The sequence below is a fragment of the Falco rusticolus genome, chromosome 2 (genome assembly GCF_015220075.1).
Source record: "Falco rusticolus isolate bFalRus1 chromosome 2, bFalRus1.pri, whole genome shotgun sequence".
NCBI lineage: Eukaryota > Metazoa > Chordata > Aves > Falconiformes > Falconidae > Falco > Falco rusticolus.
In genome coordinates, this window is record NC_051188.1 from 17906942 (window position 1) to 17933763 (window position 26822).

General features: G+C 42.7%; 2 protein-coding genes across 8 annotated transcripts in view; one reads left to right on the forward strand and one right to left on the reverse strand.

Annotated features, from left to right (window-relative positions):
* Positions 1-9903: 9903 nt before the first annotated feature.
* ACAT1 (acetyl-CoA acetyltransferase 1) lies at positions 9904-26818 on the forward strand. The gene is made up of 12 exons (XM_037376756.1): positions 9904-10020; positions 12182-12229; positions 15166-15283; positions 16255-16350; positions 17670-17770; positions 20262-20405; positions 22379-22529; positions 23080-23175; positions 23843-23956; positions 24354-24418; positions 25050-25207; positions 26435-26818. Exons 1-12 carry the CDS (start codon positions 9961-9963, stop codon positions 26553-26555), a joined length of 1272 nt encoding a protein of 423 aa, XP_037232653.1. The 5' UTR covers positions 9904-9960; the 3' UTR covers positions 26556-26818.
* LOC119143026 (protein NPAT) overlaps positions 18175-26822 on the reverse strand; it is a 37819-nt gene continuing 29171 nt past the window's right edge. For 3 of the 7 annotated variants that reach the window (XM_037376753.1, XM_037376747.1, XM_037376754.1), the window contains exons 19-20: positions 22833-22890; positions 18175-19917 (exon numbers count right to left, since the gene is read on the reverse strand). The gene's annotated coding sequence lies outside the window, so the exon portion shown is untranslated. The remainder of the gene's footprint in view (positions 19918-22832; positions 22891-26822) is intronic. The other 4 variants (XM_037376752.1, XM_037376751.1, XM_037376750.1 and 1 more) reach the window with 4 other exon arrangements.

Genomic DNA, 26822 nt, shown 5'->3' on the forward strand with positions numbered 1-26822 from the left:
GCAAACTTGCAAGACCATCGCATTCCAGGCAAAGGGTGAAAAGTACACCATGAGGAAGACCTATGGCCTTCCTCCCAGAGACCACTGCCCACGTCCCAGAGACCCCTGCCCACAATTCTTGGAAGGATTTGCACAGATGGAAAGGACTGATAAGCTAATTAGCATATGAAGCAAGAGTAGGTGGGTTTAGGTAATGAATATATATAGGTGTTAATTGAATATTCATTGTTTTATTGTATAAATATGAAATAGTTTGTCACTTTGGGCATGCACGCCTGTGGTGGAGCGATTCCCTGTGCATCTGCGTGCGATAAACATACCTACTTTATAACTTCTGAGTTATAGAGTCTAATTCCGTACGTCAGAACCAAGCCCAAAGCTGAGTCCTTTTGAAATAGTGCATGGAAGACCTTATATGGTGCAGGCAGGGACATCGCAGGTCGGTACAGAGACCTTAACCAACTATGTAATAAGTTTACAAAAACAACTCCAAGAGTTAGAAAAGTTGATCCTAGGTACTTGTGCTCGAGGACTTGATGGACTAGTTTATAATATTGTACTGGGTTATTACGTGTATGTCAGATCTCTTCCAGGCTCACCTCTAGAACCGAAGTGGGAAGGCCTGTTCCAGGTATTGCTGACATTCCGTACAGTGATCAAAATAAAAGAAGTCTCTTCTTGGATTCACCATACAAGAGTTAAAACAGCACCAAGACAGCAATGGGAATCCAGACAGACGGGCCCTCTGAAGTTTCATCTACAACAAAAAGACTGCTGATCATCTATACCCTACTGGGACTTTTATAGCAAAAACTTATTCCTGGAGCCGAAACATATACCTACAGTTAACTTTAATATTTCAAGGCTTTCTAGTTTGTCTGATTTTTAGGTATGTGCAGCTCTTCCCAGAGGTGATTTAATAACACCCCTATATGGGGTAGTGGCCCAAAACTGGAACTATATTAATGAATCAAGTCCAGTCTGGCCGGAATTTTAGAAAAAGCCAGGTAACAAGGGTGGCTATTGCCAGTATGATAATGACACTTCTAGATTGGGACCTAGAGTTGATTTACGAATGCTCAATTCGGATACCGTAGCATTTTTTGGTAAGCAATAACAACTGTAGTTGGAAAGCTCTGAGCAAGACTGTAGGATTCTGTCCTGGTCAACTCTGGCTGTTCATTGTTCCCAAAGTGATGGGTGGAATGATTTTTGGATAGATAAGACTACCAATCCTGTGGAAAAATGGGATTTGACAAATGTGACAATAATAGATTTTTACAATAGCTTATTTACAGAGCTATTGAGGGAAGGGATTAGAGAAATTTTAGTATATCTAATTGCTTAACAATTACCTATATTGTTGTTGATAAATAATGCTTTGTTTTACTAACCATTGTGTAAATTAACTGAAGCAAGGAGTCTGCAGTTCCTCCTGAAGGAGAGTTGACAAGAACTAGCCAAAACCAACTCTATAGTTTGGACAAAGACAAAGGAACAACTGAGTCTGTGTGAAGAGAGAAGGTAAAAAGTTCAGAGCGAGGGAGAGTACCAAGCCTTCATCCTCAGGACCACCACCAAGAGGCACCACACCATGCAAGTGCAGTTGGGAGGGACTTATGGAAATTACTTCTTTGAACTAATTTTAACATGAAGGGGGGGGGGGAATAGGTCATGAATATGTATAGATGTATTTGGAAACCTTATGTATATGTAACATTTGATTACATTGAGGCAAGTTCGTGCCCCAGGCACACACTGCTTTGGTGGGACTAACACCGGCACCTGCCCTTCCCATGCTGCCCAGCACTGAACAAGTGATAAGATTGTGGGGTCTGATTCTGATTCTGCACGTCAGGTTTGGTGAGCCAGGCAGGAGGATCTCTGCTCAGCTGCAGGTTCAACTGTGGAGTGGATGACCCTGAGCGCACCCTGAGCACTTTCCTTAGAGGAGCCTCAGCTACCAGTTGCTCATCGCGGGAGGGGACAACCTCCTGAAGCTGCAGAAGAAAACAGTATGTTTTAGTAGAGGGGGCCTGTAAGTCACGCATGGCCGGGTCAGCTGGTAAATCGTGCAGAGATGTCTGGCGTGCAGCTCAGCCCCTGTATGGGAGGAGGGTACCCTGCATGGTAAGGAAGGGATTTGCTGACTGATGGGTCGGCTGCTAGTGATCTTGAGGGCAGATCGAGCAAATCTGAGGTTGCTGGTGCATCCCAATGTTGGGAGCCAGGATGGACCTGCTAACGACTGGTATATAAGAGGCAGGAGAAGGGTAAGCAGACCTCTCGCAACTGCAATAAAATCACTTTGTATTAATCACTGCATTATTTGCAGCTGCTAGATGGACGCTAACTGTATGGTTTGAATACCCAGGAATTTTGTTAATAGTCTTTGTTTTGTATGAGTGTACCATGTTTTTAATACTGTATGTATGAATGAATATCTCTTTATGTTGATAACAGGACAGGACAAACCCAAAACTCCTCCGGTGGTTTGGGTTGGAACGCTGGGAAAGTTTAAACGAGGGGGAGGACATTGGATAAATAGGGGAAACAAAAAATATTATTTAAAAGGAGCTGTGATTCCCTGTCTGGTCTGCAGTAATATAAGAAGCTATGATAATAGGTACAGTGGTTGGCACCCAGCCTGGGTCTTACTGAAGTGCTGTTTTTGTGAAAGGCCCTGGTATTGTGCTCTAAAAGGCAGACAGCAGAGTGCCTGAAGTGCTCTGGGTATCATCACCCCACCCTACCACCGGTCCTACAAAACTCCAAAATAAGTTAGTGTGTGGAAGAGAAAATTTGATTCTGGAAACTTGGGATGTTTGGGAAAAGGATTGGGAGAAAACTATAAAGAAGTGTAAAAAGCGGTTTGTGTGGAAACTTACTAGAAGAGTAGCTGGAATCAGAGTAAAAAATTAATGAAAGGTTACAACATGGGTAACGCTCAAGGGGGAATTCTGAAAAAAAAAAATAAATTGCCTTGCTCATTGGAAAGATATTGTTGGGACTGGAGGTACAGAAAGTAAAAAGAGTTGTTAAATATTATTGCAATCGGTGGTGGCCCTTATATAAATTGGAAAATGAAACTAAATGGCCACTTAACAGGTCAATGGATTATAATACCCTTTTACAACTAATGCTGTTTTTAAGGAGGGAAGGAAAATGGGATGAAGTCTTGTATGTAGACATGTTTTTCATCCTCTGAAACTATCCAGGGTGGCAGAGGAACTGTGGGATGGTACCACCACAGGACTCCATGGTATTTGCACCTGAACAAGAAAATAAAGATCTTAAGGGTCAACTAAAGCGGTGCTGCTCGGTATGTAGTATTGGGCAAAGGTGCACTAAAGCTGACAAAATTCACCAGGTACCAGAAAAAGATCTAACTGTTTGTTTAAGCCTCCCCCTCAACTACAGGAACAAGATGTGGACTCAGATGGAACTCCTACTTTCCCTGATAGCCCTATATCTTCCCATACTAGGAAGAAATAATTTGGTTTTAATTAAGCCTTGGTGCCCCTGGAGGGTGACTACATCATGGTAAAAGGGGTAACTGGCCAAAATGAAAAGGCTTATTTTTGTAAACCTCTGAAATATAAATTAGGAAAACAACGGGGTATCCATAAATTCCTGTATATGCCCAACTCCCCAAAGGCACTTTTGGGGAAGGATTTGTTGGAACAGTTGGGTGCAAAAATTACATTTGAAAAAGGACAAATTACTCTGGAAGCAAAAGATCAACAGTACATTCAGATATTGAGTATATCTTTAACCAGCTTCTCTGCAGAAGGAAAAATTAGCAAAGAAATTTTAAACCAGATATACTGGTCACCAGTGTACCTGGAAGGGTGAAGAATGCTCTACCTGTTGAAATTAGACTCAAAGAAGGCTGGCATCTGGTAAGAGTTAAGCAGTATCTCCTAAAAAAAGAAGATAGATAAGGGATCTGGCCAGTGATAGAAAATTTCCTACAATTGGGATTATTGAAAGAATGTGAATCAGATTTTAACACTCCCATATCACCTGTTTGCAAACCTGACAGGTCATACTGGGTGGTGCAGGATTTGCGGGCTGTAAACAAAGTAACCGAAGATCTCTATCCAGTAGGAGCAAATCCATTTATCTTGTTGACTGTATTGACTGCCAAATTAACATGGTTTACTGTTTTAGACCTGAAGGATGCCTTCTTTTGCCTCCCTCTCCATGAAGCCAGCCAGAAGTTATTTGCATTTGAATGGAAAAACCCCCAAAATGGCTGTAAAACCCAGCTCTCTTGGATGGTGTTGCCACAAGGATTTAAGAAGAGCCCTACCGTCTTGGGCAATCAGCTTGCAAAGGACTTGGAATCCTGGGAACTCCCATCTGAAGATGGGAAATTGCTGCAATATGTGGATGATATCCTGATAGCCACCAAGACAGAAGACAGCTGTATGATCTGGATGGTGAGCCTACTGAATTTCCTAGGGCTCCAAGGGTACCGAGTGTCTAAAAAGAAGGCCCAAGTAATGCAGCGAAAAGTGATTTATTTGGGCTATGTAATTAGTGCCGGGCAAAGGACTTTGGGACAGGCCTGCAAAGAGGCAATATGCCAAACTCTGAGACCTCAGACAGTGAAAGAGTTATGAACTTTTTGGGGAATGACTGGCTGGTGTTGACTGTGGATATGTATTTGGACTGTGGATCTATAATTATGGACTGCTTGTTAAACCACTATATGCACTAACAACCACTAAGCAGAAACGCCTTGAATGGAATAAGGAAGCCATGCAGGCCTTTGAATAGCTGAAAAAGGCCCTGATGTCAGCCCCGGCTTTAGGGCTATGAGATGTAAGCAGGTTTTCCTCTCCTACCATGAAAAACAGGGAATTGCCTTGGGAATATTAGAACGAGGTCTGGGTCCTTATCGATGAGCAGTTGCCTACTCCAAGCAGCTGGATGCAGCTGCTAAGGGTTGGCCTGGATGCCTGTGAGTGGTTGCAGCTGTAATACTAAATATCCAAGAAGCTTGAAAATTTACCCTGGGCCAGAAAACTACTGTTTTGGTGTCCCATACAGTATCCGCGGTGCTGGAAGGAAAAGACGGACACTGGCTTTCTCCACAGAGATTCCTGAGATACCAGGCCATACTGGTAGAATAGGACTATGTGGAAGTTACCGTTACTAACATTGTCAACCCAGCTTCTTTCCTTAGTGGGAACACAAGAGAACCAGTACATCATGACTGCCTGTAGACCATTGAAGCAACGTATGTGAGTCACCCAGACTTGAAAGACAGTCCTATGGAGAAAACTGGTTCACCGATGGAAGCAGTTATGTCCTGAGTGATAAGAGACATGCAGGATATGCCATTAACACCAGTCAAGATATAAGAGTCAGGGCCTTTGCCCATGAACACCTCTGCACAGAAGGCAGAAATAATTGCTCTAACACGCCTTGGAATTGGCCCAAGGCAAAGTTGTGAATGTTTACACAGACTCAAGATAAGCTTTTGGGGTTGTACACGTGCACAGAGCAATCTGGAAAGAAAAAGGATTATTGAACTCTCAAGGGAAAAACATCAAGCATGAGGCAATCCAGCTTCCCAAGAGAGTGGCAATCATGCACATTAAGGCACACCAGAAAGTGAGCTTGCAATTGGAAAAAGGAAATGAGCTGGTGGACAGAGAGGCAAAATGAAAGGCTAAAACAGGGTGCAAACAGAAGGGGCTTTGATCCCTGACGGGCAAATCTCCCTAGAAGGTAAGCCAGAGCATAACAAGGAAGATTAAAAGCCTATTACAGACTTAGAAGGATCATATAATAAAGAAGGGTAGGCTCACACCCCACAGGATAAATTAATTAGTCCCTCCTGCCTAATATGGTATTTAAGAGAGGAACATCAAAAAAGGCACTGGGGGGCAGAGGCTTTGTATAAAGAGTTAATTAGAGAAACTGTGGCCAGAAATTTATATACCACAGTGAGACAGGTGACTCAACAGTGTGATCTTTGCCTCCAGACTAATTCCAAGAATAATCCCAGGCCAGGGATGGGCCAAATTGGAAAAGGCAATGGACCTGGACAGCAATGGCAGATTGATTTTACAATCTCCCAAGAAAAAGGGCGTTTCTATATTTATTACTATTAACTGATACTTTTTCAGGTTGGCCAGAAGCATTCCTGACCAGAACAGCCAGGGCTCGGGAGGTAACCAAAATATTGGTACAAGAGAGAATACCATGTTTTGGGGTTCCTGCAACCATATCCTCTGACAGGACCATACTTTATCACAAAGGTGGTATAGCAAATTAGCCAACATTTGGGTATAGATTGACAACTTCATACCTCCTATCTCCCTTGTTCCCCATCTTGGGTGTGGCAGACCTTGAGCAGGCTATAGTTAATATTTCTGTCACCAAAATCAGGAATCAAACCTCTAAATACCAACGTAGTATGAAGAAGCAGGCACTCCTTTATTGCAGCGCTGGGTGCTTGGTGGCATCTCCACAAATCGAGCACACCTGTGCACATCTTACCGTTACACTTATACACAAAATGACAAGGTCGTACACTCCCAGTTACAATGATTGGTTAGTAATTTGCATATAATTGTATTATTTGCGGTGTCATCCTTTTCTGTTACTATGCTTGCGCAGGGGAAGGGTCATCTTTACCTGTGGGCATGATTTTTAGTATTACAAAGAAGGTAGTCCACTTCAGGACACCTTAAAAGTAAGTTTTGTATAAATTTTGTTGCCAAGTTGGACAGCTGGATATCAGCCTTGCCAAGCTGTCCAATAACTCATCCTATACACAATAGAATCTGGGTGCTCTGGTTATGGTCTAGAGAATAAGGACTAAGGGTATTATGGTCTATATAGCATAGGGACTTCAAGTAACAGTCTGGGATAACAAGCAGCACAGCAATTCATATGTCATTTGTTAATAAGTGTGAACATAATTCTATCATGGAGGTTAATTCCTTAAAATCAAAATGCTTTTATAAACACAAAATATAGAAAAAATCGGTTAAATCAAGATAATCTGCAGCATTTCAGCAGAAATGGAATAGTAGCAAACTGTTGATGCCCTCTGTAGTTTAGACGGAGAGGTAAAATGCTTGCAGGAGATAGTCCTTCAGAATAGGATGGCCCTGGATATAATGACGGCTGACATGGGAGGAGTATGTACCATTGATATGGAGAAATAGTGTGAAATAGGGACAATGGACATCGATTGTGATTGTACATGTCTGCTCAAGGAATGTGGGTATGCTGACTGGTCATGGGTGCGGTGTCTGGTCACATAGCCACGCAGCTTTGAGGAGACGCCTGCCCTTCTTCCTCTAACAAAGGGGCTATTTATAAAAAGGATGAGAGACATTCCAATATTATCTAGAGGGAGTGCTAAGTCTCCTTGCTGGAGAAGATCGGATGGTCACAAGGACATGAATCACCTACAAACCTGCAAGACCACCACATTCCAGGCAAAGGACTGATAAGCTAATTAACATACGAAGCAAGAGTAAGCGGGTTTAGGTAACGAATATGTATAGGCGTTAATTGAATATTCATTTGTTTATTGTATAAATGTGAGATGGTTTGTCACTTCGGGCATGCATGCTTGCGGTGGAGCAATCCCCCGTGCATCTGCGTCAATAAACATACCTACTTTATAACTTTCGAGTTACAGTGATATGGAGAAATAGTGTGAAACGGGGACAATGGACACAGACTGTGATTGTATATGTCTGGCCAGGAATGTGGGTATGGTGACTAGTCATGGGTGCGATGTCTGGTCACGTAGGCACACAGCTTTGAGGAGACGCTGCCCTTCTTCCTCTAACAAAGGGGCTATTTAAAAAAAGAATGAGAAAAGGATGAGAGATATTCCAATGCTATCTAGAGGGAGGGAGTGCTAAGTCTCCTTGCTGGAGAAGACAGCTCCTTGCTGGAGACACAAGGAGACGATCGGATGGTCACAAGAACATGAATCACCTACAAACCTGCAAGACCACCACATTCCAGGCAACGGACTGATAAGCTAATTAACATACGAAGTGAGAGTAAGCGGGTTTAGGTAATGAATATGTATAGGCGTTAATTGAATATTCATTTGTTTTACTGTATAAATGTGAGATGGTTCTTCACTTCGGGTATGCACACTTGCAGAGGAGCGATCCCCCGTGCATCTGCGCGCAATAAACATACCTACTTTATAACTTCTGAGTTATAGAGTCTAATTCCATACGTCAACAGAGTTTAATTCCGTACGTCACCTTGATTAATACTAGCTGTTGCACTTATGTGCATGAATCAGGTAAAGTAGAAACTGTCATTCAGAAAATTTGGGATCATGCAAAAGTCTTACATCAGGTATCCCTAGATGATGCTTTGTTTGGGTTTTTTGACCTCTGGGAAAAGCTCACTTCTTGGCTACCTAATTTTACATGGCTGAAACAGCTCTTTGTTCTAGTTATCATGATTATTAGCATAATTGGTTTGGTGTATGTTGCAATAGTTTATTTGGATGTGTAAATAGACTGGGAATACCTATGAGAAATGGAAGAAACATAGGTTACGGCAAAACATCAAAAATGGCAAATATTTTGCCAAACCCCTACCCCTTACAGGAAACGACATCGTGTAACAAAAGAATTTGCAAAGGAGAAGGAAAAGGGGGGACTTGATACAGAAGATAATATAGCAAGAAACCTAAAACTCTGCCGCAGGCTTGAATGACATAGATAATCGGAACCATCAATACGCAAGCAGGAGCGCCATTGTCCAAGCAGGGGGCTGTTAGCACTGATGCAAACGAGCTCAACAGGAACGCAGATGAGGAGCCTTCTGACAAAGACGTGCTAACTGTGAAAAGAAACAAACTGTTGGAAGAGGTAAGACTCATGGATCCTAGAAATTTGAGCAAAAGCAGGTGTAAAGGTAATTGTGGTAGTGGGGGATCGCGAGCTCCTACTCAAACGCCCCCCCCCCCCCCCCCGAGGGAAGCGGATCCCCGCTCGGGGAGCTGTACCTTTAAACCGAAGTGAGAAAGAAACTAACCAGTAACCCGTCAGGAGGCGCAGACTGGGCGGAACAAACCAGCCGAGCTTTATAAATGTGCGCTGTGGGCTGAGAGAGGCGTGCGCGTTAGGAGGGGTGCTGCCCGTTGGACGCGGCGCTGCAACAAACATCCCTGCTGTGTAACACGGGTTGTGAAATGTCAAGAGCACACCAGGTGCAAAATGAAATACTCCAGCACCTGCATGCCCACAGGTGTGTATACGACCCGCGCAGGTGTGTTTCTGATACGGGCCCCACTGGGGGTAAGTTTCTGTGGCCGATTTCAGCTCAACACTGAGGAGCGGGTGGGGCGAAGGGCTGCGCTCAGGATCGGCGGAACGCAGCCTCGGGGCTGTTTTCCTTTCCCTGTGGAGAGAAGCCAACCCTGCGACCTCAAGTATCTCCCACGCCGTCCTCACTATGTTCTTCACTAGCTAATTTTCTTCTCAGCACGGAAACCAAGGCTGCCCGCCCCACCCCCGGGGCTGTCCCTTCGCAGCCCCCTTCCCTCTCCTCAGGGCGAGCTGCCGCGCCCCCGCCCCGCCGCGCCTGGGCCCCAGGCGGCAGCACGGGAGACGAACGAAACGCGCCCATCACCGCAGAACGGGTTTCCAGAGAGGGTGGGGGTCCCGCGGCGGCCGGAGCTGCCAGGCGCCGGGCGGGCACCCCCGCCGCGGTGCCGGGGTCCCAGCCCGCCCAGGCTGCCTCAGAGGCCCCCGCCGCCCAATCGCAAGCGCCGGGCGGGCACCGGCCCTGCCGACACCCGCGTCCCGCCTTCCAGCCCGGCCAATGGCAGAGAGGCGTTTGGTACCGCCCTCAGCACCAGGACCAATGGAAACTGGGAGGGGGCGGGGCGTCGTCGTCTATAGGCCGAGGTGAGGGCGGCCGTGAAGGTGACGGGGGGCGGCCGTCGGGAGCATGGCGGCGGCGGTGGCTGTGATGCTGGGCTGGCGGCGCCCGGCCGCGGAGCTGCTGCTGGTGAGGCGGGTGGCGCGGGTCCCGGCCCTTCCCCTCTCCCTCCCTGCGCAGCCGCCGCGGGGCCCGGAAAGTCTTGGCCAAGGTCGCGCCCACCTCTGCGGCGGGGAAGCTGCGCCCCCCTCGCCTCCCCTCTGCGGCGCGGCGGGAGGGAGCGGGCCCCGGCCCGGGAGGGAGCTGAGGGGAGGGAGCGGGCCCCGGCCCGGGAGGGAGCTGAGGGGAGGGAGCGGGCCCCGGCCCGGGAGGGAGCTGAGGGGAGGGAGCGGGCCCCGGCCCGGGAGGGAGCTGAGGGGAGGGAGCTGAGGGGAGGGGAGCGGGCCCCGGCCCGGGAGGGAGCTGAGGGGAGGGAGCTGAGGGGAGGGGGGCGGGCCCCGGTCTCTGCCGCGGCCTGCGGGACTGAGCGGGCGGCGCCGTCCCGGAGCCACCCGGTGGGTGACGGGCAGCCCCCCGCGCCGCGGCAGCCCCCGCCAGGTACCGCGCCGAGTCCGGCGGGACCTTCAGCCACGATTTTGCGAGCGGCTTTTTCCGCTGCCTCATGGCCGGCCAGGCGTGCGGCGGGTTGGCACGGGGCCTCGCCCGGCTCTTCAGCTCCTTCCTCCGTAACGCGTTGCCCGACAGAGCCCCTGTAGCCGTCTGTTAGCTGCCTCAGCGATAAGCATGTGTAGCATCTGTGAAGGGCTTTCTCTAGCCAGGGTCAGGAGCAGAATCGGGTAGGCAAATATAGTGCTTTGATCCGCTTGAGGTAGGTTCCTCAGAAGGGCAGCTGGAGGTGAGGCACCGAGTGCTCCTGCCCCAAAAGCCCCTGTGCGTGGTTGTATTGGGGTACCGCTGACTGTATTGGGGTGCCTGGCATGTCTGGAGTGCTGGGGACCCTGTCACTGGGATGGTGCGCAGCTCTGGGAAGAAAAGGGCAGATAAAGCAACTGCGATGCACTGCATGTGTATTGCCATGTGCAAAACTGAAGGCTGCGTTTTACCAGCTGTAGAAGTGTTTTGTTTTTTTAGAAAAAGTCTGTAGTTGACACAGAGCATGAACACTACTCGCAGTTGCCGGTTAATGCTTAGAAGTCTGCTTTGTCAAGTTTACTACAGAGGTAAAGTTCAGGTGGTGTCCTGTAAGGGTGTGTTACTTTGGTAGGGGGTTTTTTGACACTAATTCTTGAAAGCCCTGTTATTAAAGCCCTGCAGGGGCATTGTTAATTTTCAGGGAGAATTTTAATTTAAAACTTTCTGCTGGCTATTATAACCCGAGCTGAAGAAAAACCCCCAAAACCAACCCAAATTGGAAAACAGTAGGAGGAAAAAAAATAAATCTATCTTCTGTTAGTTGAAGGTTGTCAAATGAAAGAAACACTAAACTTTCATATTGTGGTCACAAGAACAGAAGGCATTCTTTGATTTATAAAAGTGATGGTATTTTTGTGGTGTCCTTAAGTAGTTATTTTTAATTAGTATTTATTGAGCTGTAATTCAGTAATGACCAGAAGTCTTCAGTGTGCTGAAATGTTGTCTAAGGAAACAGCTAAGAAAGTGGCTTAAACTACTAATTGAAAGATCATTCTCTTCATATATGAAACAACATCTACAGATGCCTTTTTGTATCTTTACACCACATAACTAGATGAAGCTACTAGCTGGTGAATTAGCCTGCTCAGGACATATCCTTTTTCTTGGTTTTGTTTTGTTATCTTTTGTTGTAGCATTCTGAATTTATTGTCTTCATTTTTGTTCATGAAATGAAGCTGTAGGTGCAAACTTCGCACTGTTTAAAAAGCAGTGAAGTTATTGATAGGAATGAATGAACCGAAGTCCAGAGAAGCGGACAGAGGGACTAATAAAATTCTTCAAGATAGCACCACTCCCTCCCTGGTTTAGACATGTTTTATGTATTTACATAATGTTCTTGGCCAAAATTAATTGGTGTTTGTTTTTAAAGGAGTATCTGTGTAATTTTTCAGAAAATATCACGGGTGTTATGCTGAGACTGTGTATAGATTACACTTTTTTTTTAAAAGGCATGTTATAATTTTTAACTTAATACCTAAGAAACACTAGAAAAAACATTAATTTTTAAAGTAATGACATCTATGATGTTTCAGTAACGTACCATTTTCATGGCATTAGCTTTCTTGATATGAAATTCTGAGAGCTTCCTTATTTTCAGGCTTTGAAGTACACAAGCCGTGGCTATGCATCACAGCGTACTTTAAATGTAAGTATAAAGCACTATCTGACTGCAGTAAGTAATTGTTTTAAATTTGTTTCTTAATTACTGAAGGTTTTTAAAATCTGCATTGAAGATTAAGATCACAGAAAATCTGCATTGAAGATTTAGGCGTTGTGTCCAAGTCACACTTCACTGCAAAATCTGGAATCAAAGTCAGAGTTCCGTCTTTATTTTGGTTTGCTAATTCTTAGGTAGTGTGGGACAAAATGGGTTAGAAGTAATTCAGCTCACTTAAGCTTAATGCAACCATCTACCAAATACAGCTGATGCCAAATAATCCCTTGAGGTTGGTTGTATGTTATCCTGCAACTTGCTGTTACTATGTAAAAGAGGAGGACAACTATGTTGCTTTCACTGAATTCAATTGTGGTGATGCAGGGTTTACAGGAACAGACCTCCTTAGTTTTAAATAGGTATTTGTCGTCTTTTTGTTTAATTTTTTGTAGTGTTTTACTTTTTTGCCTGTCTCTCTAAATAAAGAACTCATGGTGAGACCCTGTAAAGCTTTGTGTCTAACTTCCACTGAAACCAGCGTAGTTGGAGGTGTTCATCACTTCTTTATAGATGTCCAGGGTGGCCAGAGACCTGAAATGTGCATCTCTGGTGTCAGGTCCTCATGCTACTCACAGGGTTAACAGGTAGTCATGTTGATGTAGCACTAAAGCTAAGAGGCAAAATAAGAGTAAATATGCTTTGAGGGGCCGCTAGGTATAAAGCTGAATGTCTTACCATGTCTTAAACTACGGCTTACATGTTACACTGAGATCTGGCCTTTTGAATATCTCCAAGGATGGAGTCTTCACAACCTCTCTGGGCAACCTATTCCAGTGTTCAGTCACACTCGCAGTGAAAAAGTCTTTCCTGATGTTAAGAGGAAACCTGTGTATCAAGTTTGTGCCTGTTGCCTCTGATCCTGTTACTGGGTGCCACTGAAAAGACTCTGGCTCTGTCCCCTTTGTGCCTTCCTTTTAGGTACTGATACACATAAATGAGGTATCCCTGAGCCTTCCCTTTTCCAGGCTAAACAGTCACAGCTCTGACTTTTTCTCATGTCAGATGTTCCAGTCCTTTCATAATCTTCATGGCCCCTTCATTGGATTCTCTCCAGTATGTCCATGTCTCTTGTACTGGGGAGCCCAGAACTGGACACAGCACTCCAGGTGTGGTCTCACCAGTGCTGAGCAGAGGGGAAGTAATTATCCCTTGACCAGCTGGAAATACTAATAATGCAGCCTAGGGTATCCATCAGCCTTCCACCTGCATGTCCTAGTGCCTGGAGTTGTTCCTCCCCAGGTGCAGGACTTTGCACTGCTCCTTGATAAACTCATGAGGTTCCTGTCCCCCTGTTTGTCTAGCCTGTTGAGGTCTCTGGATAGCAGCATGACCCTCCGGTGTATCAGCCACTCCTCTCAGTTTGGTGTCACCAGCAAACCTGCCGAGGGTACAACCTACCTGCCTCATCCCGATCATTAATGAAGATCTTAAACAGGACTGGATCCAGTTTTGATCCATGGAGAACACTGCTTGTTACTGGCCTCCAACCAGACTTTGTACCACTGATCACCACTGTCTGGGCCTGGCCGTTCACCCAGTTTCCAGTCTACCTTACTGTCTGCTTATCCAGACTGTACTTCATTGGCTCCTGTATGAGGATCTTGTGGTTGACACTGATGAAAGCCTTACTGTGGTCTAGACTGACAATGTCCACTGTTGTCCCTTCGTTTACCAAGTCAGTCCTTTTGCTGTAGAAGGTTATCGGGTTGTTTGAGCCTGACTTACCCTTGGTGAATCCATGCTGATGACTCCTGATTATTTTCTTCATGCTCCTGGAAGTGGTTTCCAGAATTAGTTGTTTCATCACCTTCCCAGGGATTGAGGTGGGGCTGACCAGCCTGTAGTTCCCTTGGTCCTCCTTCTTTAAGATAGGAGTGATACTTGCTTTTCGCTACATCTCTGGCACCTCTTACAATTGTGACTGTGCCAGGATTATTGAGAGTGACTTCACAAAGACATCAACCAGCTCCCTCAGCACTTGTGGGTGCATCTGAGCAGCACGCATGTATTCATGTATGTCCAGTTAGCGTAAATATTCCCTGACTTGATCTTCCACCAAGGGTACATCTTCCTTGCTTCAGCCTTCCCCATGGTCTCGGGGGCCCGGGATTCCTGAAAGCTGGTCTTACTAAGTAAGACTGAGACAAAGAAGGTGTTCAGTACCTCAGCCTTTTCCATGTACTGTGTCACCAGGTCCCACTGCCCCATTCAGCAGCAGGCCTGTATTTTACCTGGACTTTCTTTTGCTTCCTGGGTGCTTATGGAAGCCCTTCTTGTTGCTTTTGACATGCCTTGCCAGATACAATTCCAGCTGGCCCTTGGCTTTTGTAACCTTGTCTCTACATGTTCAGGTGGTGTCTGCCAGGTTCCCTGTCCCTCCTTCCAACTTCTGTATGCTTTCTTTTTGTGTATGAGTTTTGGTCATCCATGCAGACCTCCTGGCATTTTTACCTGACTTACTGCTTGTTGAAATGGACTACTCTTCTGCTTGGAGGGGTAATCCTTGAATAGTCCCCAGAGTTCTTTGACCCTCCTTTTGCACCAGGATCTTTGAGTCTTTTGCAAGCATCATCCATCCCGAGGCTGAGCTCAGTGCGCTCCAGCTGTTCTGTCACATAGCACTCTAGCCATGGGAATCACCCCACCATGGGCCTGTGATCCCAAGGTTGTAGTCCTGCAGCTGCACACTGATTTCCTTATGCTTATTCCCCATGCTGCATGCATAAATAAAGATTATTTTAGTGCTCTAAAACACTTGCAGGTTAAAAGGCAAACTGTGACATCAAAGAGTAAAAGTGAATAAATTTTAAAAAATACTGGTATATGTAATAGAGACTGTGACTTTTACTCCATGCTTCTCTTCTTAGGAGGTGGTGATAGCAAGTGCTGTAAGGACACCGATGGGATCTTTCCAAGGATCTCTTTCGTCACTGCCAGCCACTAAACTTGGTTCCGTTGCAATTAAGGGAGCAATTGACAGAGCAGGTATATGTAAATATTTTTTTTCTGTGACAAAGAAAAGAAAACCTTAAGTGGCTCAGAACAGTGTCAGTCTGTGTCTTTTAAATTGCTTGGTAAACAGAAGGTCCTGGGTGTTTTTCTCCTGTGGCACTCTTAAGTCTTTATCCACAAATGGTATTTAAGTAAAGTTGGCTGTTGGGCTTTGTTTCAATTTGAATTAAGTGCTGCTTCTAGGAGCAGAATGTTACTTAGGGGTGTGGGTGCTAACCCAAATCTGATTGAACATGCTAATTGTATTTTTGGTGTGGGCTTTTATGACACATTTAAGTTGATGCAAAGGCTACTTGTTGCTGAAACTAGTGGCACTTCCTTTCCCTGCCCATTTTTTACATAGGCACTTAGGTTTGTAGGACACCCTTGTGAGCCTATTGATGGATCCAAATTAGCAAAAAAGACTTTTTGGGGCAGAGGAGGGTTAATTTTCTACAAATTTGGCTTCATGAAACAGCATATGACAAGAACATGAACACGAGGGCTGTTGCAAGAGATCCAATGGGAGGGCAGGCCTGTTCTGTCTGGTGGCAGCTAGCTGTGCCCTTGGCTCAGCCCTGTTAAGCAAACAAACAAACCTTTCTTCAGACATAGTTGTGGCCGGTAGAAAGTTTTATGCATTGAACCATCCATGGAAGTTGAGCTTCCATGTGATGGTGACTAGTGAGTCTTGGAAGTATTTGCTTTGGTTAGCTAACTGTAGCTTGTTCTGCAGAGTAACAAGGGACTTCTTTTCCGTGGGGGTCACCCATTCACTATGTTCCATGAATATGAGGGTAGAAATCTGGGATGCACCCAACAGGGAGAGGGGTCTGTGTGCTGTTAGCACATGGGTTGGGCATGGCACCTTTCATCAGTCTTGGATAGAAAACTTCAGTGGGAGGGTTGGTAAAAGGGAGTTACATCTTCCATTCAAAAAATCCTGAATCAATTTTATTTTATAGGTATCCCTGCAGCAGAAGTGAAAGAAGTGTATATGGGTAATGTCTTGCAGGCTGGACAAGGACAAGCTCCAGCAAGACAAGCAGTCTTGGGTGCAGGTATTGAACCTGTTGATACTGGGGTTGAAGGTTTTCTCTATGTGGAACAGTCTAGGTTGCTGAGCTATGGGTTGAAGCAGAGTGGTGCGCAGCCTTTTGTCAAGACAGTCTGTGTCTGCTTTTTTCTCCATGGTGGGTGAAAGGTATATGTTGTACTTGTGTTGTGGGCCTAATTGTGCATCCTCAGGAATCAATTTTCATATGCACAATGATGTTACTGCCTATGGTGTTTGCAGAAGCTGGAGAAGATGATATTGGAGACCAGACTGCTGCTCCCAGAGCACTTCACACTAATGGTGGATGCTGTTCTTTGAATCTTTCATGAAACAAGACTGTTTTTTTTCTTCCCTGTATCATTACTCTTAAGCCTTACTAGATAAAGGGTCAGTGCGTTTCCTTGAACTGCAGATAAGAGTATGCCATTACACTAATCTTCCCATCGAGTCTGGAGCTGTCGCTGGAAGGATTCACTCTATAATGTTAACTGCAGCACAGATGTTATGGGGTGCAGGAATTATTTTCTTTTCCCTTTTGCTGTGGGGATGGGATGCCATACCTTAGCATGACTCTAGGAAAGTCTGTGGGTCAGGGGAGAACTGGGTGCTTTCTTGGCTCTGGACCTGTACTTTTCTGAAAGATGTTTCCATGTGAGGCAAAGGGATGAATACAGCTTTTTTTCTTTCCCCTGGCTAGCTTCCCCATCTCACTGCTGATATGGAGGTGATGTGCTGGTAGCAGTCTCGTAATGCTAGAGAGCAAGCCTAGGGTAGAGGCAGTGGTGCAACAGTCTTGAGCCAAGCTGCACACAGCAGAGCCCAAAGCTGTTGCAATGAGCACTCGGTAACAATAGTAACTCAGTGATACCAATGTGAATGATGCTGACACCCAGCACTTCTGGTCTCGTTCAGCACTGTGTGTGTTTAGAGTCCCTGTATTTCTGGAGTCTGTCTTTTTGCCAGTTGCCAAGTTCTGCAGCTTGCTTATGCCTTTTCAGTCTTGAATGCTTCTTAGAGGCAGGGATTGGCGTTTCAGGAGAAGGAATATTTCTGGAGTCGCTTCCTTGATCTTCTGTCTCTGATTCTTCACTTGCTTGCTCCTTTATCGTGAGTCTGTTGTTGGAAGGGGAGAAACAAGAGTCTCCAAGGATAGTAACTAGAAGTGGGGGTAGATAAATTGCCCTGGCAGACTAAAGTCCTGGCAAGCTGGACACCCTGGGCTTAGATAAAAATCGGTCCCATATGAAATATTGCTGAAACACCAATGAAGTATTAGCCTACCCTTTAAATAATGCAGTTGTTTGTGTAATTTCTTTGACTCAGGTCTACCAATCTGCACTCCTACCACAACTGTCAATAAAGTCTGTGCTTCAGGAATGAAATCGATCATGATGGCAGCACAAAGCCTGATGTGTGGGAGTCAGGTATGTGAATTTCGGTGCCGTGCTAAGGAAAAACCACACAACTAATGTTGTAGAACCTGTCCTACTAATGACTGCACATAATTCGGGACTGTGTTTTGGCTTAGGCTAATAAACCTAACTAGCAAGGTTTTGTTTTGCTTATGCAACCTTAATTTTATAGTCATTTAACCGTGTTTTGGCTTAAAACAGAAAAAAGAAAGAGTCAGTATTACAATTAGGAAATTGTCAAATGTATTGTTATAGTTGAGCAAATGAGGTGGATTTGGGGGGGGGGGGGAGGTATTTACATCTTCTCCCTGCTGTTCTTCCCCTAGCCCACATCCCACCTCAACCCCCAAAAAATAATTAAGGGAACCCTCAGGCTTTCTGGTTTGAAAAATTGAAGAAATTTTTATAGACTTAAGTTTTTGCCAAAACATTTAATCTTGACTTTCAGGCACTTCTAACAGTTACATAAATTAAATATACAAATTAAAGCCATGTTGTTTCCAAGTACATTAAAGATGTTTCAGGCTTTTTTATTGTTTTAGAAGAAGCGGAATCTATTGTTGCTGTGTAAGCGTTTTCATTGAAGAGCTTGATGGAAGGGATTGCTCATCTCTGTCAACTGTGTTCTAAGATTCTCTATATGATGGGGAGCAACAGTGTCACTTAATGGGAGAATACATCATCTTCAGCAAGCCATTAAATGCTGTGTAGCAAAGAATGTGGGAGAAGTGTGAATATGAAGACAGACACTTCAGTTTTGTTTTTAATTCCATACTCACAGCATTTTGCAACATCCACCTATCTCTGAAGAGAAAGCATTGTCAGCTGAATATAGAGTTTTGGTTTCCAAAGTGGTTCATAAGAGAAATGTACTTACTGTTCTTTTTTTTTCTGTTTTGTTTAGAACAAAAGTGCAATATTTAAGCTTTTTTGGTTTTTTCTGTGAAAATAACAGTACAGCTGAGTTAAGCAACTACTTACTGCTTTGGCCTTGCTCTGCAGGGAACGGCACTTTTCCCAGTGCCTAATGAAGCAGGTGGAAGTCTTGTCACTGGACTTTGAATGAGGCCCAGCATGTCTGTATGAACAGCTACATTTGGGTTTAGTAATCCACATCCAATGACTTCTTGAGAGTGGTTGTGCATTTGTTTGGTTTGACAGGTGCAGACCACAAGCTCTGAAGAGAAATGGAGTTTTCAGCTAAGCTAACTGTACATGCTATGTAGCCAGTCTGAGCAAAAGCAGAGACTTGGCCAGTTATTATTCTCTTAGAGCTATAAATTATGGGGGTTGGGGGGGTGTGTTGCTATTTGTCCTGGCTGTGGACTGTGAGCTATCTGTGGTATGAAAGTCAGGATGGTTCCCAGTGGCTTGAGTCAGTGTACATTGTCGTGTAAACAATTGCAGTAACTCTATCTCCCAAGTCTTTCGTTTTATGGAATTGAAATCCTAGGGACTCTCGTTCCTCTGATCTATTGCTGCTTCCATATCTCAGCTGCCTTTTTGATTTAGCTCCCTTTCTGGTTTGCCTTCAGCTGTCTTTTTTTTTTTTCTTTATCTCTTCATTTCATAGTTCCTGGATCTAGTTTATAATCTATTCTGAACCAAGCCATTATATCTCTGAGTCTTAATTTAAAGAAACGAAAAAATCTTTTTCTTACTGCTGTTTTGATGTAAAATCTTTCTGAATTTATATTAACAGCACTATTGAACTCTCAAAGACTCACTCTGCTGTGTGTATGTTTTTCTTACATTTATCCGCATTTCAAGTATGCCATTAAGCACAACTGTGTGTATTCTTCACATCCCAAGATCCTAGGGGTTTTGGGGATATAGCCTGATGAACACCAGGTATACTTACAGTCCTGATAGCTTCGCTGTTTGTAGGTTTTCTGCTTGTTTTGTCTCAGCTTGAAAAGTATACTCATTTATAAGTACCCATAATGATTTAGCTTAATTCAAGTTCAGTAATTATTAGCATTTTTTTTTTTTTCTTTTTTTTCTGGCCTTTTCAGATGATAAGACCATAGCATAAGTCATCTCTCTTTACATAGCGAGATGAAACAATATTGTGTGAAACTGCAGGTACTTGTAAACCTGTGTCTCTTCTTACTTGTCTTATAGGCTCTGACTGTTGGTTGTTCCATAGGGATATGGATCTGTGAATGAAGAAAAAAAATGAGATATTTACAGGAAAAGAAACTGCTTAAAGTTTGTAATTTTATCTTGGAAGCTTTTGAAGTAAAAGTGCAAGAGGCTGACATAGCTCTTGCTGCTTCCTAAAACTGCATATAAGACAAAAGTCCAGTTGTTTTGCCAGGGTGGATTAACTATCTTCAGCTGCTGTTTGGGCTGTTGGCGTTTTAAGTGCATAATTTTTTTCCCCATTTGTCTCAGAAATATAAAGCACCTGTCCTTAAGTTTTTACTTATATTTGTTCCTACAAGAAGTCATAGAGAACACACTGCATGATTAATAATTTTAACTTGTTTCCTTTGAGCAGGATGTAATGGTTGCTGGTGGAATGGAGAGCATGTCTAATGTTCCGTATACAATGAGCAGAGGATCAACGCCTTATGGAGGAGTAAAGCTGGAAGACCTGATAGTAAAAGATGGGCTGACAGATGCTTATAACCATATCCATATGGTAAATATTGCTGCACAGCACTAAAGTATCAACCATAGACCTGATGCAGCTTTGAAGAGCTTGCTTATAATTATTATGAAACTGCTTCATCTAGCAAACCTAGAAATAAGGAATGACATTAACAGAGGAGGAAGTAGTCTTCCATTTCTAGGCTTCCTGTAGTAACTGTAATGGAGGGGCAAGACAGAAGACCAAAACAGAATAGCAAATTGTGTTTTAATGTTTATCTGTCTCTGAAGTCTGAATAGCCTAGAGCAGGGACTTAAAAAAAAAAAAAAAAAAAGTAAAATTTCTGCTAATGATAGATTGCTGTTGCTGTGTCTGTAGGAGAGAGCAATCAAGTTACTTGATGTCTTTGAGGGTTCGGCAAGCTCTCATGGTTTTTCCCCTCCCCCAATGTACATATTTCCTATCTCCTGTTGGAAGGTTTGAGTCAGCTAATACGCTTGCTCATTAGCATGGCAACTTAAATTTGACAAGACAACTGCAAACATAGGATGGGTTTGGAAAACAACTGATAAGAAGATAGTGAAGAACAAGCACCAGGGAAGAACAGTTTGAAGAGAGAATGACTAGTTTCAGTCCATGAGTATTTCTCACCTTTGCCACAGTAGGCATCACAATTGTAGGGCATTATTGATTGATCAGTGTTCTTGCTGGCGTACCAGGAAGTCGTGTCATGAGTATTCTACTGCGATCCATATATTTGATACAGACTTCACTGCTTCTGTGTGTGATTTATTCTTTTTGCAGTATAGCACATTCTGCTTAGGCTATTGGTTGAAAACCACTTCCACATTCCAGCTAAAATGGATTATGATTATGAGGATTTTTATAGGACTAAATAGTGAACAGCCAGTTCCCGTATGTGGGCAAAAACTCTAGGAGTTGATAATAATACACAAAGTGTTAATAGATTGGGACAGTATTTCAGAACCTTTTGTCTTCATTATAGCAGCTGTAAGTTGCCTGGAAAACCTTAACAGTCTGTGTGAGAATATACAGGAAGATTATGCAGTTAAGATTTTATGATCAACATCATAGGGATGAGCTGTAAGCAACATGAAATGTTCCAAACAGGGTGTTTTGCTGCTTTTTAATTTTTTTTCAGCCCCTGAAGGCTGAAATATACAGGAAGGCCCATCCAATGGCTTTAGGAACTTACTTATCTGTTTTGGCAATAGAGTAAGTTGCTGGTGCTATGAAGGCTTTAAATTCTTTAACTGTACAGAAGTGAACTTGCTTGTCGGAAGAACTGGAGGAACACAGTACTAAAGGGTTTTGTGTTGATTCATTAAGCTTTTGACAGAAATGAGAGGTGGAACAAAATCTGTTTAAGAACAGATTTTCAGGTTGACTACATGAGTATTTTTTTTTTTTTTTTTTGTCACCAGGTATTTAGACAGTGTTGGTAATGAATCATGATTATATAATTATGATTGACCTCTATATAAATTGTTTCATACTACTTATTTCATTCTAGTCGCTACACAAAAGGTATACATACTTCCATTTGTACAGTTTTTAGAGTAGCGGATCCTGAAGGCTAAGCAAGCCCTGTTGACCAGTTCTTGTAAGATTTGGAACAGGCAAGCTAATAATGGAATGAAAATGCTAGTAAGATGATGTGAACATACTGTTCTGTGGCTGCATAATGATCTTGAGTCTCTGAAGATGTCAGCCATAAGCACTTTAAAACTACATCTGCATGCAGTTTTTTAACATAAAAAAAAGCCTTGTAAGGAAAGTTCCTCCGTGGCTTTAATGATCTGAATTCAGAAAACATCTGCTGAATCTGAAGATCATATTCCAAACCCAAAAGATACTGTTTGAGCATGACTCTGTAAATTTGAAACGGACACAAAATATTAGTCACATTTAATTCTGGAAATCTGCGGGTTGAGTGTTTTCAGTTACATTTCTAGTTTGCATCTCCAGAAATACCAAACCTAACATGCCTTGTTTTCTTCAAGGGCAACTGTGCTGAGAATACTGCAAAGAAGTTCACTATTTCACGAGAGGAACAAGACACTTATGCCATAGGCTCTTACACCAAGAGCAAAACAGCCTGGGATTCAGGAATATTAAAAAATGAAATAGTTCCTGTTACTATTTCAAAAAAAGGTATTATGGAAACGTGTGATAAAATTTAATTGTTTCTCATTGAAAGCCGTAACATTGTCTGTGTTCAGTGCAAATTGTGTTGTTTAAACATGTGGCTCTCAGTAACACTGATTTTAGATTAGCTAAGAATTCCTCTTATGCAGACCTTCTGGTGAAGTCAGTGGTGATCCAGTTTTGGTTTTTAATTTTTCTTCAATGTTATATACAATATCTTCTTCCTTTTTTCCATAAGTGGAAGACTAGGTATTGAATGTAGTTAATATGGCTTAAGGATACCTGTGTTTTAATTTCCTTATTAATTACCTTAAAGATACATTCTTTGTCCCTTTCATTCAGCCACCAGGAAGTATAAATGGATTTCCTGTGAATAAATTGCATTAAGGAATGATTTTTTTTTCAGTTTTCATACACACATTTCTTGATATGCATTTATGTTTTTCTACTACCAAAACAAGTTGTTTAAATAAGAAAGCATTTAATCAAAGTATTGTGTTAGAATGTCTTAAGAACGGGCTGTTCTATAAAATACTAAACCAAATCTGAATTTCAGGAAAGCCAGATACAGAAGTGAAAGAAGATGAAGAATACAAACGTGTTGATTTTAGTAAAGTTCCAAAGCTGAAAGCTGTTTTCCAAAAAGAAAATGGTAAATATTATTAAATTAGCTGCTTAATTTTCTACCAAGTGCAAGAATACTTTGTTATAGTGAAGAGTACTGTTCACAAGAGCTTGAATGCCCAACAGTAGTTGATTAACTTTTAAATGTCTGCTAAGATAAACATGCTTCACAACAGCATCAACTGGCTTGCATTAAAAGATGGTCCAAGAACCTACACCAGTGAAAACCTCTGTTTTGGACACGTACTTTAAAAAGAGTGAAACAGATTTGGTTTCAGTTTAGCTGTTGCTTTGGCCTCCACAGTTTGTAAGCTCTTGTTTCAGTGGGAGCTGCAGTGCCTTTATGTAGTTGCTTGTAACTTCCCTGAATCTGTAATGGATAAATCTTTCTGGCTAAATCGAAGTTGCCCCTCATTCACAGCCCTTTTTGAGCTGGAGTTCTGTGTTAATGCTAGCAATGCAGCTGACATGGAAGGCATGATCTAACCTCCTACTTGGATAAAGATACAAATACAGGTGATTGTACTGATTTAAAGAAACAACTAAGTTCTAGTTTATTCAGTGCAGCAGATTCACTAATTGTTGAGCCCTTATGTTCAAGGGCCCAAAGGGGAAAAAAAAAAATCTCTTAATGGGATATACATGAGTTACATCATACTTTCCCTTTGATTTAAACTGTGCTTTACCTTTTCTAGGAACAGTTACAGCTGCTAACGCCAGTACTCTGAATGATGGAGCAGCTGCTTTGGTGCTGATGACTACAGAGGCGGCCAAGAGACTGAAAGTCAAGCCATTGGCAAGGATAGTGGGTAAGATTTTTCTTTTCTTATCTTTGAGCGCAGTCCTGGAAAGTATTCCCATAGTGTGCTCTCAGACTGGGAGTCCTGTCTGGCCTGTTATCTGATGTTCATGGGACAGAAAAAGTGAGCCTGTAGGCATTATATGGCTGCATCTTCTCAGTACAGTCCTTGAAATTTCAAGTGTTGCAGCAGCAGGCTTTTGATCCTGAACAGTTTTCTATATGGAATAACATAAAAAATTGGAAAATGTATTATCTGTTTCACTTAAAGCACTGAACTTCAGATGCATCTATTTCATGGATAGTTGTATTCAGTTTTTCTGTCTTGCCCAGGTTTGCTGCTTGCATAAATAAAAATAATGTATGATAAAAGCAAGGTCTTTAAACAGCTTTTGTAATTTTTACAGCTTTTGCAGATGCTGCTGTTGATCCTATTGACTTCCCAATTGCACCTGCATATGCTGTTCCCAAGGTAGGAATAAAACTGAATGTTTCGTTGGTTTTTTTTGAAAAACAACTTCCCTAGCACTGGATCGTTGGTTCATCCCTCAGTGGATCTTCCTGTAATTAGGATCAAAATTGTAATTACGTCATAAATACAAAGAACACGTTTTTCAGAGGATCAAGGCTAGAATGCAGATTGTCAGAGTAATAAATTTCTCATGCCTGTTTTGAAAGAGAATATTGTTTTGTGCTGCTTTCATGAACTTTGGGCTTGTTTACACATTTGAAGCTTTGCAGCTAGTATGGCTAAAGGGCAAAATACATACAGAAGTATAGACTAGTTCAAAAAGGAACTGAAGACAAGCCTATAGCATGAGGCAACACTGTATCAGTTTAAGTGTACTTACTGTGGCAGCAGTCTTAGTATGATGAAAACATATTCTTGCATAGGGTACTCTCCATTTCTTCTTTTGTGAAAACTCAAGTTTGTGCTTCAGTACCTCAGATTTGCATTTTCCCATCTGACAAAGAGGTTCTGAGTTGTGAACCTGATCAGGCTACGGGCAGCCTGAATCACCGAGTTCAAAATAGACCTAATTATTTCTATAATTCGCTTCTTCATTTTTCTCATTAGTAATTCTTTTCATTATTATTTCTAGATTCTAAGTGAGACAGGCCTGAAAAAAGAAGATATTGCAATGTGGGAAATCAATGAAGCATTCAGTGTTGTGGTGCTGGCCAATATTAAAATGCTGGGTATTGATCCACAAAAAGTAAATATTAACGGAGGTGCCGTCTCTCTCGGACATCCAATAGGGTAGGTAAAATAAGCAGTGGTTCTTGTTCTGCACAGGGGCATTGTTTTCTAGACACAGTGCTGACACATTTACTTTTGTTCTCAAATTTAATGGGAGGAGGAAGCGTAACAGAAACTGGCTCTGAAGTACGTAGTGACTTAGGTGTTAAATTTCAGGGTACCTTGAAAAGAGCAGTCCCATTTTTCTCTGTACAGTTAGTTATGAAAAGCTTGTTTGTTACCATAGCTGTATGGATTTATGAAGTACTGAAACCAAATCACCATTAACATGACAGAATAAACAATTAATCAAGTAGTTAAGCTAATAAAATTTACAGGTAAACTTAAGACATTAGCGAAGGATATGGTACAGGGGCTTTTATTCTTAAGTGAGGCAAAGTGAAATTCCAGACCTATTCAAAACATTTTTGGTGGTGAATCCAAAAGTCTCCAAGCACCGAATGCCACAGACAGGCATAGTCTGGGGGCTGTTGGTGGGTCTTTTGAAGTTCTGTCATCTGGTTAGAGGAGTCAGATCACCTGTGTGTTCCCCAGCAGCAGTAACTTACTCATGACTTAAGTATAACCCATTAATCCTCCCTAAGAGTGATCATGCTGCATGGTCCAGGTCTATGAGGAAACCTCTTAAGTAAATACAGATGTGAAGTAACCACACTGTACATCAGGAACAAGCAGAAGTACTTCACGGCTCACAAAAAGCTCTAATCAAGGCATAATCCCACAAGACATACTGACATCTCCTTTGCAGTATCAGCTTCCTATTTCAACAGCCTAATGACAGAATTTAAATGTCTGATTTTGCACATTAGCTGGATCAAAGTAACATTCTGGAGTACATCAAGTTGCAAACAAATAAAAACCTGTTTGAAATTATTAGTATTGGTTTGGTTTTTGTGGTAGATTAGTTACCTTCTTTGAAAGAGCTTTGCTACATGTAGAGATACTTTGCAATACACAGACTGACTTAGAGGTGATTTCGAGAAGAAACTTTATACAAACATGGATGTTTTGTTTGTTTACGTATAAGAATCTTTCTCTTCGTTATGTACTGTAGCTAGAGAAAAACCACTTGTATCGCACCTAAATGTAGACGAAAGGGTTTGCTTGGTCTTTTTGTTGGTGGCTTTTTCCCCTCCCGTGAATCAGTACTGTATTCTGCCAGTCATCCTACGCGGGTCAAATTAAAGAAAATTCTTAAACTAATTAATTTTTTTTCCTTTCATTTAGAATGTCTGGAGCAAGAATTGTTGTTCACATGGCCCATGCATTAAAACAAGGACAATATGGTCTTGCAGGAATTTGCAATGGAGGAGGAGGTGCTTCTGCAATATTGATAGAGAAGTTGTAGGCCCAAATAGCATCAGGAAGAGCACCTCAAATGCTCTGATCAAAATCATGAGTGGTACTGGTTACATCTTATTTACCAATAAGTAAGTGGATTAATTCCTTAACTGCCATTCTGAAATTTCTTAAAATATCATTGATTATTGATACAGGCAACTGCGCTTTCATTACTTTGACTCAGAGCAAGTTTTTACACAGTACAAATAAAAAATGTCAAATTATGATAATGTCTTCAGACATGACAATAAAGAATGTTTGTTAACTGCGGCTC